At 51.2% G+C, this 20,983-nt stretch overlaps 1 protein-coding gene across 36 annotated transcripts in view; it reads left to right on the forward strand.

The window, feature by feature from the left end:
- SCRIB (scribble planar cell polarity protein) overlaps nt 1–20,983 on the forward strand; it is a 106,424-nt gene that overhangs the window by 37,916 nt on the left and 47,525 nt on the right. For 35 of the 36 annotated variants that reach the window (XM_061479141.1, XM_061479101.1, XM_061479110.1 and 32 more), the window contains 8 exons: nt 7,620–7,709; nt 8,310–8,387; nt 11,427–11,741; nt 12,170–12,250; nt 17,965–18,228; nt 18,904–19,014; nt 19,534–19,710; nt 20,141–20,257. In XM_061479141.1, coding sequence (XP_061335125.1) covers nt 7,620–7,709; nt 8,310–8,387; nt 11,427–11,741; nt 12,170–12,250; nt 17,965–18,228; nt 18,904–19,014; nt 19,534–19,710; nt 20,141–20,257 — 1,233 coding nt within the window. The remainder of the gene's footprint in view (nt 1–7,619; nt 7,710–8,309; nt 8,388–11,426; nt 11,742–12,169; nt 12,251–17,964; nt 18,229–18,903; nt 19,015–19,533; nt 19,711–20,140; nt 20,258–20,983) is intronic. The other variant, XM_061479139.1, reaches the window with a different exon arrangement.

The raw sequence follows: 20,983 nt of genomic DNA on the forward strand, positions 1-20,983 counted from the left end.
AAAAACTTCTGCCTAAGAGCTCATCTCAGTCTCTCTTCTGGCAGGTTCAAGCCATTCCCCTTGGCCTGTCCCTACAGGCCCTTGTCCCAAGCCCCTCTCCGGGTTTCTTAGAATCATAGGATCGTTAGGGTTGGAAAGGACCTTAAGATCATCTAGTTCCAACCCCCCTGCCGTGGGCAGGGACACCTTGCGCTAAATCATATCACCCAAGGTCTCGTCCAACCTGGCCTTGAACACTGCCAGAGATGGAGCATTCACAACCTCCCTGGGCAACCTATTCCAGTGCCTCACCACCCTAACAGGAAAGAAATTCCTCCTTATATCTAACCTAAACTTCCCCTGTTTAAGTTTTAACCCGTTACCCCTTGTCCTGTCACTACAGTCTATAATGAAGAGTCTGTCCCCAGCATCCCTATAGGCCCCCTTCAGATACTGGAAGCTGCTCTGAGGTCTCCACGCAGCCTTCTCTTCTCCAGGCTGAACAGCTCCAACTTCCTCAGCCTGTCTTCATACGGGAGGTGCTCCAGTCCCCTGATCATCCTCGTGGCCTCCTCTTGACTTCTTCCAACAGTTCCATGTCCTTTTTATGTTGAGGACACCAGAACCACACACAATACTCCAAGTGAGGTCTCACGAGAGCAGAGCAGAGGGGCAGGATCACCTCCTTGGACCTGCTGGTCACGCTCCTTCTGATGCAGCCCAGGATACGGTTGGTTTCTGGGCTGCAAGCACACACTGAAGCGGGCTCATGTTCATTTTCTCATCAACCAACACCCCCAAGTCCTTCTCTGCAGGGCTGCTCTGATTCTGTTCTTTGCCCAACCTGTAGCTGTGCCTGGGATTGCTCCTACCCAGGTGTAGGACCTTGCACTTGTCATGGTTAAACCTTATGAGGTTGGCATCAGCCCACCTCACAAGCGTGTCAGGGTCCCTCTGAATGGCATTCCTTCCCTCCAGGGTATCAACCAAACCACACAGCTTGGTGTCATCGGCAAACTTGCTGAGGGCGCACTCAATCCCACTGTCCATGTCAGCAACAAAGATGTTGAACAAGACCGGTCCCAACACCGATCCCTGAGGGACACCACTCATTACTGGTCTCCAGCCGGACACTGAGCCATTGACCACAACACTTTGCGTGCGGCCATCCAGCCAGTTCTTTATCCAGCGAGCGGTCCATCCATCAAATTGATGTCTCTCCAATTCAGAGACAAGGATGTCGTGTGGGACAGTGTCGAACGCTTTACACAAGTCCAGGTAGATGACATCAACTGCTCTACCCCTGTCCATCAGTTCTGTAGCCCCATCAGAGAAGGCCACCAGATTGGTCAGGCAGGATTTCCCCTTAGTGAAGCCATGCTGGGTGTCACCAAGCACCTTGTTGATTTTCATGTGCCTTAGCATGCCTGCCAGGAGAATCTGCTCCAAGATTTTGCCAGGCACAGAGGTGAGACTGACTGGTTTGTAATTCCCCGGGTCATCCATTTTCCCCTTCTTGAAAATGGGGGTTATATTTTCCTCTTTCCAGTCATGGGAACTTCTCCTGACTGCCACGATTTTTCAAATACGATGGCCAGCAGCTTTGCAACTTCATTTGCCAGCTCCTTCAGGACCCGCGGGTGGATCTCATCAGGACCCATGGACTTGTGCACGTTCAGATTTTTAAGATGGTCTCGGACCAGTTCCTCTCCTACAGTGGGCGCAAGGTCTTCATTCTCACAGTCCCTGCATCTGCCTTCCAAGACTTGAGTGGTGCAGTCAGAGCCTTTGGCAGTGAAGACTGAAGCAAAGAAGTCATTCAGAACCTCAGCCTTCTCCAAATCCTGTGTAGCCAGTTCTCCTGAGAGCTTTCTGAGGGGGCCTACATTCTCCCTAGTCTGTTTTTTATTTGCTATGTACCTGTAGAATCCCTTCCTGTTATCTTTAATACCTCTAGCTAAGTTTAATTCTAACTGAGCCTTAGCTTTCCTAACCTGGTCCCTAGCTTCTCGGACAACATCCCTGTACTCTTCCCATGCCGCCTGTCCTTGCTTCCACCTATTATAAGCCTCTTTTTTCAATCGAATTTTCCTCAGGAGCTCCTTATCCATCCAAGGAGGTCTCCTGGCCCTCCTGCTGCACTTCCTTCTGGTTGGGATGCAACACTCCTGAGCTTGCAGCAGGTGATCCTTGAATATCGACCAAGAGTCTTGGGCCCCTCTGCCCTCTAGGGCTGTATCCCATGGAACCTTCCGAAGCAGGTTCCTGAAGAGGCCAGAGTCTGCTCTTTTGAAGCCCAGGGCAGTGAGCTTGCTGCACGCTCTTCTCACTGTCCTGAGGATCTCAAATTTGAGCATCTCATGATCGGTGCATCCAAGGCTGCCCTGGAGCGTCACATTTCCAACGAGCCCTTCCCTGTTGGTGAGCACGAGGTCAAGCATGGTTCCTCTCCTTGTCGGCTCCTCTATTACTTGCAGAAGGAAGTTGTCTTCTACACAATCGAGGAACCTCCTGGATTGCTTGTGCCGGGCCGTACTGTCCTTCCAACAGATGTCAGGGTGGTTGAAGTCACCCATGAGAACAAGGGTCTGCGAGCGTGAGGCTTTTCCTATCTGCCTATTGAGTGCTTCATCCGCAGGTTCTCCTTGATCAGGCGGTCTGTAACAGATCCCCACAGTAATGTCTCCCATAGCTATATTCCCTTTAACCCTCACCCACCAACTCTCTGTGGACTGCTCACCTGTCCCCAGACAGAGTTCCATACTCTCCAGCCTATCCCTAACATAAAGGGCAACTCCCCCTCCCCGCCTGCCAGGCCTGTCCTTCCTAAAGAGCCTGTAACCTTCCATTCCAACACTCCAGTCGTAGGAGCCATCCCACTACGTTTCTGTGATGCCTATTATATCATACCCCCGTAGACGTGCCCACATCTCTAATTCCTCTTGTTTGTTCCCTCTTGTAGTCCCTTTAGGCACTGGAGCTGCTCTGAGGTCTCCCCGGAATCTTCTCTTCTCTGATGTTAGCTGCATGTTCATATCTGTATATATTCACATCAAGATTAATTGTATCTGTATGAACCTATTTTTCATTTATGGTTCAAAAGTCTTCATACTTGATGTTCAAAAAATGCATCCTTCCTTCATCCTCAGTGAGTGAAATGTTGGACTCTCCTTGGGGAATGGGATCTGCAGGAGGACATCAGAGCAGGTAGCGTTGAGGTTGCTTGGCCCACCTGCTCTCAGTGTGCTGTTAGTCACTGATACCATCAAGCTGCTCTTACTTGCCACTCTGTGATGAACACTAAACTGGGTGCCGAGGAGTTCAGTGAGTAAGTGCTTCACTGACCTGATCCCTGCCACCTCTGCCTTGTCAGTGGCCATTCCCTTGTGTGCTAAACCCCATCTGAACAGAAGAAGAGATCACATCAGAGGCAGGTGTCCTGCTCCTGACCTGCCGCAGCTCCTCTGCCAGGGCAGGATCTTCTTCCGCAGTTAGTTTTAGCTGCCCACCGCTCCCGCAGTGATGTCCCACCTTCCATCCCGTCAGTGCCATTTCCAGCCCATCCCTTGTCCTCAGAAGCTGCTGCTGACGGAAGCAGGACAGATTTAGCTCTTCTCATCTTTCCTGGTGAGTCAGCCCTGGCCCCACGGCTCCTGGGGCTCGGGGCTCTGAGCTGGGTAAGAACCTTCTTTTGTTAAAGTGGTCCAGGAAAGGGGAACGTGGTGTCTGTATGAAGACATCTCCAGTGGGGACTGTGAGGGGATTCCTGCAGGGATGAGGAAGCACAGACCTGAGCAGGACTTGGGGACCCTTTCACTGGTGTTTCCCAGCTCCTTGCAACCTGTAGTTTGGGATTTCTGGACTGTTGTACTGGGCTCAGTGGAGCTGCTATCTATGAAGCTCTCTGACCTCTCCAATCCCTTTTATACATTTCAGTTCCATGGTGTTTAGAGAAAATGAATGATTAAATTTATTGCGCTTTATGTTAAAAAGCATTTTTTTAACCTGCTGCTGAGGTTCCCCCGGGTATCCAGAATTCCTTTGTTGTTACAGACATGGAATAATCGTTTCATGGAAGGTTATTAATGGCATGAAAAGATGAAATTCCTTCCTCTCCCGTGTTGGAAGGCTCCTGCCTCCCCTCATATGGAACAGATAAGACTTCTGCCGTCACTGATTTGGAGTAAGCTGAAGCTGAACCCAGCTCCTTGGTTTGTCTCCCATGACTGGAACTGGACCTCTGCTAATTCTTAGCTTGTATCATACACACCTAAACCCAGCACCATGTCATGTCCTGTGAGCCCAAGTTTCATGGGTTACAATATTCTCATATTAAATCCTTGGTTTTACTTCACCAGTCAGGTTAGGATTCTTGTCAGAGGAGGGAATTGGCTGCTCCTTGGCTGCTCCTGACAAATAACCCATCCATGTGTGCAGCATTTCTAGTGACTCCAGAATGGTGTGCACTTCATGGAATCATAGCATCCCAGGTTGGAAGGGACCTCAAGGATCATCTGGTCCAACCTTTCTCGGCAAAGCATAGCCTAGAAAGCCAGCTCTTGACAGTGTCTAATGTTGGGGAGTCACCACTTCTCCTGGGTGGGTTATTCCAATGGCTGATAGTTCTCACTGGGAAAAAAATTCCCATTGTGTTTAACAGGAATCTCCCCAGGAATAACTTGTGCCCTTCACCCCTTGTCTTTTCCTTGTGACTCCTCATAAAAAGGGAGTCTCCATCCTCTTTGTAGCCACCCTTTGGTTAGTGGAACACTTAACTACAAGTTGGAAAATCTCACAGGATCAGGTAAATCTGTTAAAAGATGGATGTATTAAGAAATGTATGAAAAATAGGTTGAGATGGAATCAGTTCTTGTTGGAGTGTGTTCCCTGGAGACAGGTGGCACTGAGAGGGATGGAGGAGAGGGGAGGGCCATAAAGGGGAAGGAGATACAACTGCTTTGTGGCTTGTGCTTTGGTGCCATCAATGATGAATGGGTCCCCCCTAGTCTCCAGTGGCAGTTCAGGTTGATGAGGGGCAGCTTTTCTCCTTCCCCAGTAACACTTTGCTGTGGAGGGCATGGACGCTGCTCTGCCTGGAGGCACTGGGAAAAAAACATTGCCCGCTTAATGCAGGTTTTGCCCTTGCTACAAAAGGAGCCGGAATCAGTTAAGCAGCATATTTGTTAAGTGGGATCAGAGGTGAGCGATGGCTGAGCTGAGCTGCTGCTGCTGCTGGTGGGTGGAGCCCTGCTCCTAGGGGAAAGGATGCAAGAAGAGAGAAATACCCAGGGAAGCCGCTGGCCAGAGGGGTTGCAGGGACGGGTGGGAGCACTGCAGTGTGTGCCGGCAGGGTGGTGCTTGCTGTGGTTCCAGAGCATCGGCTGCACATCGTGGAAGGCAAGGGTTAGCCAGGCAGCACCTGGCCTGAAATGTGGAGCTGGATCAGCTCTAAGGCCATTACAGGCTGCTGGATCCACTTCCTTCTTGCTCAGGTCCATATTCATGTCCATGATTCTTTTCAGACTTCAAACATACATTTGCCAGTTCAGGTTCTTACCTGGTTTTATGGGAGAATTAATTTGCTTTGGGAGTTTGAAATCTTCTTTCCAGCCTAAATGTATTTATGTCTAATTCAAGCCCATTTGCTGTTCTCTTAAGTTGAATTAGGGTCTGGTTCCTCCTGGGTGTTCGGCATTTTCAGTGTATGCTGATAGACAGGAAGTTCTTAACCCTCAGCCATTTTCCTGGCAAATTTACCCATATTTTTGGTCTGGTTTCCATGAATTTGGGAAATCCATGGGGTTTGTTGTTGATCTCGCAGTTAGTTTGCCCAGTCAACTTGGTGTGCAACAAAAAACGACTTTCTGTAACCAGTGACATTATATATTCACTGTCAAAACCAGCAATCCTGTCCTGTTGATTCAGGCACTGAGCAAATCCATCAGCTATCCTACTTGGAAATACTTGGATCCTGTTATTGGAACACCCTCCAGTCCTTGGAAACCTAGTTTTCCATCATTTTTAGAAGTTCTCATGTTGAATACGGACATACGTCTTAAGAACATTACTAGGATCCAGCAAGACTGGAAAGATAAAAGTGGTATTTGTAAGTAGATTCTAACAGACTTCTTCCCACAAGAATCCCAGACTGGTTTGGGTTGGAAGGGACCTTAAGGCTGATCCAGTTCCAATCCCCTGCCACGGGCAGGGACACCTTACACTAGAGCAGGTTGCTCCAAGCCCCGTCCAACGCTGCCAGGAATGGGGCATTGGAAGTGTTAGTCTAATCTATAACTGGGTTAACATGTGCTGTCAGTGGCATACAATCCTATCTTAATGGATATCACATTTCTCTGTCTCACCTGAATTATCCTTGTCTTTCAATACATGGATTTTACTCACCCTCTTGGTCTTGCACCAGGGAGGATGTACTCGTGGTCTGTCTAGAATCAGGGATTTCCTTGTGAAGATCCTAGCAGCTTTCTGCTGCTTGTTGACTGGGCAGCAAAGGAAATGGCAAGAGCCTTGTAGTTCTGCACTCACTGTGTTGGTGGTGGTTCGGGTTTGGTTTAAGCTTAGCAGAACATGAAGCCCACAGGCTGTTGCTTCCATCACTGTAGGAAATGCAGGATTTGAAGGGAGGTTAAGGAAAGCAAATCTCCTGCTGCTTGTGCTGCCCCCTCTGTGGCCAGCCCAGGCCAAGCGACCTGATGCTGAAAGTAGACAACTCTGCAGCAGCCGCTCTCTGCTCTGGACGTTGTTTCCAGAGAAGGGACATCCGGAGGGCAGCAAATTTGGTTCTCTCCAGGAGTTTTATGTACATTTCTGTCACTCCCCTCACCAGCTCCTTGGCCCTTGGCCCTGACAGATCCCTGAGAGAGTCCTCTCCACGCCATCTCTTTCCCTGTGTCCTACCACACGCTCCCTGTCTTTGTCTCATGAATGGGCAACATGAACAGTTGGTGTCCTGAATATAAGCAATTTTAGTTCAAGGTTGACCAAAAGTTTTGCTGTTGTAAATGGGCATAATTTGGTTTGTTGAGGGGGGAGATAGGGAGTAGAGGAGATTTCTGGACTGCATAGGTACAATTCTGAGCCTGCCTGTGCCGAGGGGAGAAGAGGAAGGAACTAGCAAGACAAAGCAGATGGCTTTTCTGGGATCACATTGATTTCCATTGGTAGAGCAAAGCTGAGTGTCTGTCCAGGGTATTCTGGAAGAGGCACCACTCTTGTTACTGTACACTGCATTGGGGTGACCCTCAATCTCGCAGCAGTTGTATGGAATCATGCCCCAAAGGGAGCCGTGTGGTAGAGCTGGGCTGTGATGTGACCATCCCTGTTTCTCTATCCAGCCCCATCCAACTGCTGCTCAGTTTACTTTGTGGTGGACATCTTGTTCAGAGTGTTCATTACGGGCAAACTGACTCCTGGTCTTGAGATACGGACTCAACTGAAGAAGAATCTTTGTTAATGTGTTGTGAGTTGGGTGCCTTCGGGGTGTGGACACCACGGCTCACACAAGTGTGCATGCACATGAAGTTGATTCTCTTGTGCTTGTTCTTTAAGTTATCCCTTGCTCTTTAAGATGTTCTGGGTGTTCTCCTGGCCTGATCTGTCCTCTGTGTCCCTTCTGCTTCCAGTTGACACTGACGATCGTGCGGCAGACAGGGGGGCTGGGCATCAGCATCGCGGGGGGCAAGGGCTCCACCCCCTATAAGGGTGACGATGAGGTAAGACCCTGGACTCACTGAGGTACCCACTTTCAGGCACTAGTTCTCTGTAGCTGGAGGTTGGGTGTCCGTAGGTATCAGCTCCGTGGCTGGTTTGGGCTTCCAGAGCAAGGTGGGAGCAGCCCTCTGTCCACCCTGAAAGCAAGAGGCTGGAAGGGCTGAGCCAGCTTGTGCCTCTGGAGCACAACTTGAACCTTCCTGCCGTGACCACCAAAAGCAGCAGTGAGAAAGCTGCTGCTTTCCTATGGGTGTCCTGTGATACAGGACTCACAAGGCAAAGAAAATGGGGTTGTCATCCACACACATGGTGGCATCAACTGCGTCATATTCTCGTCCCACTGGAAAGGATTGAAGGGTCATCATTCTCTTCTCCCCTTTGTCACATGTAGGGTAGCCCTGCAGTGGGACTTCTTTCCCTTTTCAACCGGCTCATGAATGGGGTGATGTGGTTGTTCTGTCCCCACATCCCAGGGTACGGGAGTGGTGAGGCCCTTAAACTGGCCAGGGTGGAATGGTCTCTTAGGTGGACCTGGGTGGAGGGGTCTCTTAGGGGGTTGAGGGATGGGCTCCAGCCCTTCTAACTGGTACTGTTCTTTCCAGGGCATCTTTATTTCCCGCGTGTCAGAGGAGGGTCCTGCAGCTCGTGCAGGGGTTCGTGTTGGGGACAAGCTTCTGGAGGTAAGGACATAGCTACTGTGGAGAAGGAAATCCTTCTGATGAATGGAGGGAGAAGTGTGGGTTGGGATTTCTTGGCCTCTCACTAGTTTGAGGCCAAATTAAACATCAGAAGCTGTGCAAGAACAGATTTTGAGAGATGAATGATTATTCCCTTTTGCTACAGTTAAGTTCATGGCACCCAATTATTTTGTGTAAAGTGGATCCCTCTTCAGTTACAGCTTTGGAAAAGGCTCTTTTTTTTTCCCACTCCTGATTCACTTCCCATGGTGCCCATTCACCTGTGCCTCCTGCAGGTGGCTGGACCCTCACAGCACAGCTCAGAGTTGTGGTGTTCCTTCCAACCGATGTGACTGAGGCACATCAGGCCTGGGTTCCATTCTCTTGGCTAGGAATTGTGAGGAATAACTCTACCTGAGAGCAGGGATGTTGCTCAGTAATGGAGGCCATGATGGGAAGAAACCAAAAGTGCCATGAAGTGGAGGAAATAGATTTGAACAGGGTTTCAGGCTGAGAGGCAGGCAATGTCTCCTGAGGGCGTGCATTAGTACAGAATGAGGTAGCTGCTGGGAAGAGCTTCATGGGCCCCACTTTGCATTTCCTCAGTCTTCTGATGTGGTAGGACTTCTTTCTGAAATCATGGAAGCAACAGTGGGGGCAATCATGTCACTTCCCTGAGAGCTGCAGAATCTGGTGTCCTCCCTGCAAGTAAGTTGCTAGTTTTGCATGGAGAAGGAGGAAATAATAGAATCATGGAATTGTTCTGGTTGGAAAAAATCTTTGAGATCATCAAGTCCAATCATAAATCTCACCCTGCCAAGGCCATCACTAAATCATGTCCCTCCGTACCACAACTGCATGTCTTTTAAATACCTCCAGGGACAGTGACTCCACCACTGCCCTGGGCAGCCTGTTCCAGTGCTTCATAAACCCTCCCAGTGAAGAAGTTATTCCTAATCTCCATGTAACCCTCCCCGGTGCAGCTTGAGGCCAGTTCCTCTTGTCCCATCCCTTGTTCCTTGGGAGCAGAGCCCAGCCCCTCCTGGCTCCATCCTCCTGGCAGGCACTTGGAGGGAGCCATCAGGTCCCCCCTGAGCCTTCTCCAGTCTGACCCCCCCCAGGTCCTTCAGCCCTTCCCCATCACCCCTGTGCTCCAGGCCCTGCTCCAGCTCCATTCCCTTCTCTGGCCCTGCTCCAGCACCTCAAGGTCTCTCTTGCAGCGAGGGGCCCAGAGCTGAACACAGGATCCGAGGTGCAACCTCACCAGTGCCCAGTGCAGGGACACAATCCTTGCCCTGGTCCTGCTGCCACACTGGTGCTGATACATCAGTGTATCATGTGTGTGTGGGTGCCGTTGGCTTCTCAGCTGCCTGGGCACAAACTGCTCATGTTTGGCTCTGTCAATCAGTACCCCCAGGTCCCTTTCCATGAGCAGCTTTCCAGCCACTCTTACCCAAGCCTGGAGCATTGCATGAGGTTGTTGTGGCCCAAGTACAGGAACAGGCACTGAGCCTTGTTGAACCTCATCCCCATGGATCCAGCCTGTCCAGATCCCTCTGAAGAGCCTCCTGCCCTCCAGCAGATCAGCACTCCCACCCAGACTGGTGGTGTCTGCAAACTTACTGAGGGTGACCCTGATCCCCTTATCCAGATCATTGATAGAAAGATTAAACAGAACTGGCCCCAGTCCTCAGCCCAGGGGAGCACTGCTTGTGGCTGGTGCCAACTGGATTGAACTCCATTCACCACCACTCTCTGGGCTTGGCCGTCCAGCCAGTTCTTTACCCAGTGAACAGTTAATGAGTTTACCCATTCAAGCTATGAGCATCCATTTTCTCCAGGAGAAGGCTGTGGGAAAAGGTGTCAAAGGCTTTACTAACGTCTGGATAGAAAATATGCACAGTTCTTGCCTCATCCACTAAGTGGGTCACCTTGTCATAGAAGATCGGGTTGGTCAAGCAGGACCTGCCTCTCATAAACCCATGCTGGCTGGGCCTGATCGCCTGCTTGTCCTGCACGTGCCATGTGATGGCACTCCAGATGATGTGTTCCATGGCCTTCCCCAGCACCAAGTCAGTCTGACAGGCATGGCTGTGTCGGGGTCTGAGGAGGTAGATGTCCTTATTGAAGGTGAACAGGAAGTTGCACTGACATTTCTTAGAGGAGGCAGTTCTGGGTGAGTAGTTATCTGGGAGTTTCAGAGAATCCCAGCCTGGTTTGTGTTGGAGGGGACCTTAAAGCTCCTCCAGCTCCAACCTCCTGCCACAGGCAGGGACCCCTTCCACTAAAGCAGCTTGCTGCAAGCACCTGTGTCCAACCTGGCCTTGAGCACTGCCAGGGATGGGGCAGCCACAGCTTCTCTGGGCACCCTGTGCCAGCGCCTCAGCACCCTCACAGGGAAGAGCTTCTGCCTAAGAGCGCATCTCAGTCTCCCCTCGAGCAGGTTCAAGCCATTCCCCTTGGCCTGTCCCTACAGGCCCTTGTCCCAAGGCTCTCTCCAGGTTTCCTGGAGCCCCTTCAGGCTCTGGAGCTGCTCTCAGCTCTCCCTTTCCCAAGGCAGAGGGGCAGGATCCCCTCCCTGAGCTGCTGCTCACGCTCTGGGCTGGACCCAGCACACGGGGGTGTTCTGGGCTCAAGCGCTCACTGAAGCTGGGTCCTGGGGAGCTTCTCCTCACCCAACACCCCAAGTCCTGCTCCTTGAGGCTGAGTTACGTTCCTGCAGGGGTGATACAGGTGATGGGGAAGTTGGAGCTCCCTGTGGGGGGACATTTCCTCTCAAAGTTCCTTTACAGTGCTTGGCAGGGGCTGCCTTGGGCTGGGACAGGCACCTCATGTCATTGGAGCCTCATGTGCTGTGTGAGTGCAGGGAAATTCCCTCAAGGGCAGCACATGAGGTCTGGGTGTCCCTGTAGGAACAAGGTCTGAGCGTCTCTGTGGGAAAAAGGTCTGGTTATCCTTGTGGGAGCAAGGTGTTGACTCAGCTCTGCAGGGAGATGTGCTTCCAAGATCTCCCCACGGAGGTGAGGTTGTGTCCATCCCCAGGTGAACGGTGTGTCCCTGCACTGTGCGGAGCATCACGTGGCTGTGGAAGCTCTGCGTGGATCGGGAAGCTCCGTGTCCATGACGGTTCTGCGGGAGCGGATGGTGGAGCCGGAGAACGCCATCACCGTCACAGCGCTGCGCCCCGAGGATGACTACAGCCCTCGGGAGAGGAGGGGTGGCCTTCGCTTCCCGGAGCGGCTGGAGGGAGCAGCTCCCACCGAGAGATATTCCACCTGCCTCGTGCGCAACGAGAAGGGCCTGGGCTTCAGCATTGCTGGTGGCAAAGGCTCCACTCCCTACCGCGCTGGTGACACGGTCAGTAGTGACCCCATGGCAGGGAAGGTGCTTGATCCCAAGTCTTGGCGCTGCTGGAGCAGTGCAGGGTCTTCCTCACCCCTTGGGTGCGGAGCATGGCTGTGCAATCCGAGAGCTCTTAGGTCAGGGAAGGAGAGAAGTTCAGGAGGAGGTGGGGCTGGGGCTCACAGTCCCTGCCAGTGACATTTAATCCTCCCACTGTCCTCCTGACATATGTTCTGGGCTCTCGGCCACGTGGAGGCTTTGCTGCAGCTGGAGGTTTTGCAGAAGCCGAAGAGGGTTTGTGTGGAGTGAGAAGCAGATGGGAAGTGCCAGGACAGGGGAGGGGAAAGGGCTGGGATGTTGCTGCTGTCCTGGAGTGATTGTGGGCAGCCAGGCCGTGGTGACGGGCAGCTCGGGCTGCTCTGACCCTTGTGACTGTGTTTCAGGGGATCTTTATCTCACGGATTGCGGAGGGCGGCGCAGCCCATCGGGACGGGATCCTGCACGTAGGAGATCGGGTCATCTCGGTGAGTGGAGGCATCTCACTCAGCTCCCTGCCCTCCCTCACACTTTTCCTGCCATTACAGCTGGATTTTGAGGGTCCTTTTTTCAGCTCCTGAGCCTTCTGAGGGAACAGTTCATCTTGGTGGTCCTGCCCCTGCCTGGTGGGTGCAGTTAATGCGTCCCTTTTCCCCACACTCTCTGTGTGAGTGCTTCACCATTGAAAGCTGTGTCCTGGTGCCTCTCCAGAGCTGGTAGGACAGCCTGAGAGGGCTCTGGGCAGCACGGTGTGTGTGGTGGGAGCCCTTTGGGAGCAACTGACTGTCTCCCTGTGGGAAGCAGTGTGGCAGGGGCAGCGGAGGGAGGCTCCATGGGGTGGTGTGGAGCTGGCAGAGCATCCCATGGTGCTTTCCTATGCTTCCATGTGAAACTCCAGCCCCAGTTTCCCTTCCTGTCTGTGCTGGTGGTTTGGATCTCGCCGCTGCCTCTAACCTTGAGTCTCTGCCTCACATGTCACTTGCTCCCATCCTGCGGGAATGTCTGCTGAGCCTCCTGACCCTCTTCCCAAGTTGCATGCTGCCTCCGAGGGAAGGCTCCTGCATCCTGCTGCTGGTGGTGGGTTTCTGGTCCAGCTCTTGTGGTAAGAGCATGTGTTACCACAGAGCTGGCGTGAGTAAACACTGATACAGCCTTGTCAGTGCTGGCTTCTGTCTGCTCTATCCCTAGGCTGGGGGCTGTGTTATATTTGCTCTGGCACATAATTTCAGTGGAGCTCTGGCCCAGGTGTGGCACTGGTGTCATGGCAGAGACTTGGACTTGTGCAGCATCTCTCCCCACATCTAGTGCTCCCCTCTTCTCCCCAGATCAAGCCTTGACTTTAATGGTTGTCAGCCTAAATGTTTTGATCATTGTGTGATGCTCCGCTGGTACAGAGACATGACTGAGAGGCATAATTGCAGACACAGAGCCTATCACGTGGCACTGATTTGCTCTACCTGTGGCTGGAAGAAAACAAAGGACCACAGAGCAGAGTCAAAAGTCAAACCTTTCCACCCCCCATTAGCAGCTCTATTTATATCTGGGGGGAGCTTCGTAGGAAAAGCTGATGCAATTCCCTAGTTAGAGCTTGCAGTGTCTTCAGACTGCAGTGTCTGGGCTCAGGGCTCACACAGCTCAGGGCCTTTGCTAGATGTGGATGAAGCATTGGTGGCTTTAGTCCTCTCTCAGCCCCCGCAACAGTGATGAGTTCTGGCATAGCTAGAAATATGCCCATGCTGGAGAACACAGTCCTCTGCTCTCAAGGGCGTTACCTGTGCTGAAGTGTGTGTAGTCGTTCAGAGTTTGGAGCTGAGCATTAGCTGCAGCTCAAACTTGTGCTCAGTTATGATGGGAGCAGGAGCAAACCATTATCCTCCAGGAGAACACTTCCCTGCTCTGGACTATTCACACAACTTGCATGCCTTCCAGCAAGTGTTTGGCTGTTGCTCCTCCAGCAGCTGTGTCTCTGGGCAGCAGTTGCCTTAACGCCTTTTCTGCTGGTGGGGTTCCCTGCTAAGGGTGATACCAATCATTTAGTGTTACATCCTGAGGCCTCTCGTATCTTCAGTGACATTTGTCCTCCAGAGTTATCTACTCTCTGTAAGATGAGTGTGAGCAGCTCTCTGAGTTCTGCTGTCTCTGGTGAAACCTGGTGCTAGGTTGGAGCTGTGGAGCTGTGCTGGCCCAGTGATGTTGAGTGTTCTCTTCAGAGCAGTGCCCTTATAGCGTCATGGGAATCCCCTGTTTACCACAACTCTTTTGAGGCAGTGGTTGCCCATTTATATTGGAAAGCTTTTCAGGATGTGATGATTCCTGGGATGTGCAGTGCAGGTTGCGTGTGTTCCCCTGGGTCTGCATGGGGAGAGCAGGAGGGGCTTTGTTAGCATCATGTAATTATAGAATGGTTTTGGTTAAAGGGACCTTAAAGCTCCTCCAGTTCCACTCCCTGCCACGGGCAGGGACCCCTTCCACTAGAGCAGCTTGCTGCAAGCCCCTGTGTCCAACCTGACCTTGAGCACTGCCAGGGATGGGGCAGCCACAGCTTCTCTGGGCACCCTGTGCCAGCGCCTCAGCACCCTCCCAGGGAAGAGCTTCTGCCTCAGAGCTCAGCTCAGTCTCCCCTCTGGCAGGTTCAAGCCATTCCCCTTGGCCTGTCCCTACAGGCCCTTGTCCCAAGGCCCTCTCCAGGTTTCCTGGAGCCCCTTTAGGCACTGGAGCTGCTCTAAGGTCTCCCCTTAAGGAGCCTTTTCTTCAGGCTGAACCAGCCTGGCTCTCTCAGCGTGGCTCCAGAGCAGAGCTGCTGCAGGACAGGATACAGGTGGTTTCATAGGTTCTGCAGGCAGAAGCCCATTTCCAAAGCCATACTCTCCTAGTCATGCCTCAGTTCTCACTTTTCCAAAGGGTTATTGTTTTCTTAGGAAAAGCAGTACAGCACAGCCTCATACTCTTCCCCTGTGCTCTAAATCATCCTGGACTTCTCTGCAGGGGAAGGACTGGGATAGCTCCTTTTACTTTCTTAAGGGAGCTTTGAGTACATGGATTGAAGAGCCCAGCCTGGATCTCCCTTCAGAGTTAACACCCACAGAACTCACCAGTGACTGACTACTAACTCCCCACCTTTCTAAGTATTATATTGCAGTGTGTCTTGAGAGTCATCATGAGAATCTTGAGGTTCATTTGGGTAGTGGAAGACTTGGTCAGGAAGCTGCAAGGGGGAAATGTTGAAGAGTTTCTATTGTGGAATGGGAATCCAGCAGGGAAAGTGCAGAACTGGGAGCAGTGCCTAAGGGCAGCTGGTTTTTGGGAATAGGACTGGAAGCAGACTGAAGTAAACTGATTCTGGGGGATTTGGGGCAGCAGTAGCACCAGGCAGCACATGGGATCCCAGTGAGAGCTGTCTGATTGCTGAGGAATTTGGCAGAGTAATATAACTCCTTGGCACATGGAAAAACGTGTGGAGCAGGGAAGGACAGACGAAAGTCCCCCTTTCTCTGGGGACTTAGGTAGCTGAACTGCACTGGTTGGCCTTATTTTCTTGCAAAGCAGAGACTTAGCAATAAAGACCCCTGCAAACCACCTGTCCAGAAGCTGGGAAGGCATCATGATTGCCAGGTGATGGAGAAGTTAGTGAGAGGGGCTGTTACATATGCTATTCCTCTGACTCAGGATGTTGTGTGTCCCTGTTCACTAGCCTGGGGAAGTATCACTGGATACTTTTGCTCTGACCAAGTCTGACCATTCTCATCTTCTTGTCAATGGCAGAAAATGACAGTGGGGATGTGTAAGGTCAGGAGCAGAAGCTGCTGCGGCAAGTCTGTCTGGGGAGTATTTGGACCTTGGTCTGGTGATGAAAACCTGGGACCAACCCTTTTCTGCTTGTCATCTTGGTTAAAAATCAGTGTATCAGGTAGACAGGAGGACGCAAGGGATCCCCCTTCCCAGTTCACTGGACACAAGGCTGCCACTATTCCCTGTTCCCAGGTCCAGCCATCAGGAAGGCTATATGCAGATTCCAGAGATGAAACATCCTGCAGCCATGGCTGGCCAGATTCACACAGACAAGAATGGGGACAGCACCTTCACAGACACCCACATAAGCACAAGCACAAGCAGATCCTTACAGGGCATGAACAACACAGACAACCCTGTTCCTGTCCTCTGGCTTATCATAGAATCATGGAATGGTTTGGGTTGAAAGAGACCTTAAAGCTCCTCCAGTTCCAGCCCCTACCACGGGCAGGGACCCTTTCCACTGGAGCAGGGTGCTCCAAGCCCCTGTGTCCAGCCTGGCCTTGAACACTGCCAGGGATGGGGCAGCCACAGCTTCTCTGGGCACCCTGTGCCCGTGTCTCAGCACCCTCGTGTACCACTGGAGTGATTCCATTAATGGTCCATCTGTGAGTGTCTCGAGTCTTTTGTCCCCACATCTGTGTCTCGCTGAGCTCTCTGCACTCGTGTGTTAATTTATTATCTCTCCTGCTTATTGCCTTGTCTCTTGTGCTCAGCAGCCATTACCCAGGTACCTTCACATCCTTCCCCTTCCTGCGTGCCTGGGCAGGCTGGAATTGCCTCCACATCCTTATGCTCCTCCTCTATGGCTGGTGCCAAAGGTGTCATGTTTGGGACATCCTTTGTGTAGAGGAGGTGCTGTGGGGCTGAGAGTTCCATGTCTGTGTCCACATAGTGTGGGGTGTCTTTGTCTGTCTTCTTCCATGTCATGAGCAGGTTGGGTGAAGGGGTGGTGATGGAGGTTCTGGACAAAGCCTTGTAGGCTGTTTGCAGTCAGCGTTGTCCAGAAGCTGTTCCTGGGAGAAGCTGGGGAGTAACTGCAATATTTCTGGGAATCAGGCTACTTGCTGTGCCTCTTACAAAGTCACATTATTATTTCATCAGCTGATCAGACTCCATCTCAACAGCTGTATTTTCATGCCCTCAGAGTTCATTTTGGGAAGCTTTTCCAGAACCTGAGGACTAGAAACCTTGTAATTTTCAGCTTCAACTTTGTCATGGCAAGTTCCATCCTTCGGCAGTGTTTTAGCTCAGCTCTCCTCTCAGCATTCTGGCCCTCAGACATTGATGGAGAGCAGCCCCATCCTTTCTGGTGCTTTGGGTTCCCAGGCAGGCTAGTTTAGATGTTAATGTAGAAAGGCTGTTCCCTGCCTCTCGCAGCAGCTTTTCTCTGTGCATCCTGTGAACTTACATTAGATCATTCTTGTGCGTGTGAAGGATGAGAATCGAACACAGGTTCAGCTGAGTTCTCTTCAGTGTTTGGTCTGAATGTCTTTGGCTTCCCTGTCTGTTCTGGAAGTGCCTCTTTGTCTTTCACTGATATCACAGGTTGTATTCTTGAAATTATTTAGCAGAGTATATTGGCTAATGGGTTCTTGTCCAAAAGAATTCCAGTTTTCCCTGTGTGTCCACACTTGGTCACTGTGGATCAGCAGTCTCTTTCTCAGCCCTTCCAAGTGTTTTCAAACCTGGGCTCCACTTTTTATGGCTTAAAACTGACATTTTTCCCCAGCCCACCATGACCTTGCCCAGCACTGGCAGCCCAGTGACAAGTCCTGGCACATCAGCTCATGCTCTCCAGTGCCTGTGTCTGGGCTTTTGGAGTGATTGATGAGCTCAAATGGCTGAGTGCAAAGGCAGCTGATGCTATGGCACATTAGTGTGCAGTGGCATCATTGTGGGAATCGTTTTGTCTTCTTCCCATGTTGAGATCTCTGGAGCCATTCCTTTAATGTACTCTCTTGGGCTTCTTTTGCCGTGACCAAGTAGGAAAGCTGGAATGCAAAGCCTGGAAGGAGTGGCAGCGACTCCTGGTAGTGCTGAGCCACAGCATAGTCAGGGTAATAGCCAGGTTTGTGGTGCTCCAGGAGGTACAAGGGGCAGTGTACTTGGTCTTCATGATCCCCTGGAGCATCACTGATGCCTTTAGGGTTTGAAGGTGTACAGGGAAGGTGAAAAAGGGGCTAGTAAGCTGCCTAGAAAGGGACTGTGGTCAGGTGGAATCAGCAGACGCCTCTTCCGTTTGCAGTTAGGAAGGAGTGGGGTAAGTTACAAGGTGCTCTGGGGAGCGGGCTCTTGAGAAGGGGCAGTTCCAGCAAGACACAAAAATACACCCTTGGGGTGCTTGGCTACGTGTTAAATGGCAGGGTGTACTCGGGCCACGGTCTGACGCTGAGTTTGCGGGTTGTTCTAGATCAATGGGGTAGACATGACAGAAGCCAGGCATGATCAGGCAGTAGCGCTGCTTACCGCATCCTCCCCCACCATCGCGCTGCTGGTAGAGAGACAGGGTGTGGAGCAGCTCAGCGACGGAGATGCGCCCGGCGCGGCACGGGCACGGATGCACTCACCACCACCGCCCCCCGGCCCTGGCCCCGGGGACAGCCCACACGAGGATGCACCAGTGCCGCTGAAGAACCACCTCTCCAAAGGGATGGAGGATCAGTATCCCATCGAGGTGAGGGTCTGCTGGAATCACAGAACCGTGGAATGGTTTGGGTGGAAGGAACCTGGAAGCTCAACAATTTCCAACCCCCTGCCATGGGCAGGGACCCCTTCCACTGGAGCAGGGTGCTCCAAGCCCCATCCAACCTGGCCTTGAGCACTGACAGGGATGGGGCAGCCACAGCTTCTCTGGGCACCCTGTGCCAGCGCCTCAGCACCCTCACAGGGAAGAGCTTCTGCCTAAGAGCTCAGCTCAGTCTCCCCTCTGGCAGGTTCAAGCCATTCCCCTTGGCCTGTCCCTACAGGCCCTTGTCCCAAGGCCCTCTCCAGGTTTCCTGTAGCCCCTTTAGGCACTGGAGCTGCTCTCAGGTCTCCCCTTCAGGAGCCTTCTCTTCTCCAGGCTGTAGCAGCCCAGCTCTCTCAGCCTGGCTCCAGAGCAGAGCTGCTCCAGCCCCCTGGAATATGGGATAGTATAATCTTGAATAATTTTTATTTGAAATATCAGTACTCTGATGAGGCCTGGCAGCTGTGTTACTGGGGTGTGGAGAATTAAAAGGGAACCCTCTTGTTCTATGGGTACTTACCTTGTGCTCACACCTGCAAAACATCCCTGACTCCGTGTTTTTCAGTGTTTGTGCTCCTTACAGTATCCCTTATTACCTTTGACTCTGCTGCTTGTTCCCTCCAGGAAATTCATCTTGTGAAGGCAGGTGGTCCCCTGGGACTCAGCATTGTCGGAGGCAGTGACCATTCAAGCCATCCATTTGGGATTCATGAACCTGGTGTCTTCATTTCAAAGGTAGAGTCTGAGCTCTTTAGTTATTGGGTTAAGATGAAGGATTTTGATGCAAGAGTCTGAGAAGTACAGCATAGGCTGAAAACGTGGGGTGTGGGAAGGATGTGTACACACATGAAATGCTTATACCAGACATGCTGCTTCTGTTGTAGGAGTCTAAATGGCATGTAGAAGCCTCTGAAGGTGAGCTGTTTGGGGAGAGTTAGCTTTTGAACTTGCTGAGCTTGTGTTAGCTTTTCATGAATGCTGGAAAGCTGCAGGTACACAAAGCCAGTGGTCACGCAGCGAGTGTTCATGGGGTTCAGGTGAAAATGGTAATATGATAATAAGACTATATTGAATTAAAGCAAATCTTCCTTCATTCTTTGCCAGTGTTCACAAATTGGGGAGCTTGGGTTGCAGAGAGAGAAATCAAAACAGGCCTCAGAGGATGTTGAAGAACAGCCATGGGACACAATCAGTGTCTCTCCAAGGACAGATGGACTTCCCTTCTGTGGTTGTAATATCAATGCCTCTTTGTAGGTGATTCCCCGTGGACTGGCATCTCGCAGTGGGCTCCGGGTAGGGGACAGGATCCTGGAGGTAAATAGCATTGACCTGCGCCATGCTACCCACCAGGAAGCAGTCAATGCCCTGCTCTCCAACACCCAGGAGCTGACCATGCTAGTGAGGCGAGATCCACCACCACCGGGTATGCAGGTAGGTTCTGAGTAGAACTGGGGAGCGTCACACTCCTCTTTATAGAAGGAACACTTTTGAAGACAGTTTCTGATCTAGCTGGAAGTCTGGGACTAGGATACAATCAAACTTCCAGTTGAAATTGCCTCATCTCTTGGCAGAACCCAGTCTCTAGTAAGTATTTGTCTAGTTGAGGACTGTGGAAGGTCTCTTGCCATGCCTATGTGATGCTGTGATCAGAAAGTGATCAGATTTCATGAAGACCAGACTTGAAGAGGAGACAGAAAAGAGCAGAGCCTCATCACAAAAATAAACTGTGCCCGATGAGTGCAAGGTCAAATTCAGGTCCTTTTCAGGGTGTTTAGAATATGACCAGCTACTAGGAGTGTTTCGTCTACAATTTCAGTCATGTCTTGATCCAGAAACAAGGAGACCTGTTCTGTGTTCACAGGAAATATGCATTGAAAAGGCTCCAGGAGAAAAGCTGGGCATCAGCATCCGGGGTGGAGCAAAAGGTCATGCTGGAAACCCGTTTGATCCCACTGATGAAGGCATCTTCATTTCTAAGGTAAGGTACCAGACACTAACTCTGCACTTGGCTGCATGTAAGGACTGCTAGGGAAAAGGGAATGCCTATGGATTTGATGTGCTCTCTCCACTTTTCACTGGGTACATCAGTTCTCCTGGAGTATTCTAAATCCACTGAAGGAGATCATCTCTTTGCCTTTATTTTGCCTCGTGTTTCTTCTCTTGACTTTATTTGTTTTCTGTCACATGAATCCACATATCTTTCCTTTTCCCCTCCATTCTTGTTGCTTTCCCAAGTGCTTATGGCCTTCCTGCTCACTAAAACCATCATGGTCTCCTTTCCTTACAATCAAAATATTATGAATTGCTCACCTTTCTCCTGTGCAACACACTGTGTGATTCTGTTCCATTTCCTTTGTGAATGACAGCCTGTGTGCATGCTAATTTGGCATGTCCCTTTTCCCCAAGAAATACCACATATTTTCTTTTCAACAATATCCTATATAAGCTTATGATCCTCCTGACCTTTACCAAAAAATATTGCCTCTTCTTTCCTGCTAGCACAGAGCATAGTGATAAATGGTGTCATTTTTGGTCTTGCTGCTGGCCAAAAGGGGACTCTGGATGTTCACATTAATGTCACTGGTTCCCTCTTTAACTCATATAGTAAGGTAGAAATTGTGCTCTAGCTCTAGAAGTCTTAATAGTCACAGAATCACAGAGTGGTTTGGGGTTGGAAGGGACCTTAAAGCTCATTCATGCCATT

Source organism: Pezoporus flaviventris, unplaced genomic scaffold (genome assembly GCF_033815535.1).
Source record: "Pezoporus flaviventris isolate CSIRO_AGI_PZ_B2104156 unplaced genomic scaffold, CSIRO_AGI_Pfla_v1 ptg000142l, whole genome shotgun sequence".
Lineage (NCBI taxonomy): Eukaryota > Metazoa > Chordata > Aves > Psittaciformes > Psittacidae > Pezoporus > Pezoporus flaviventris.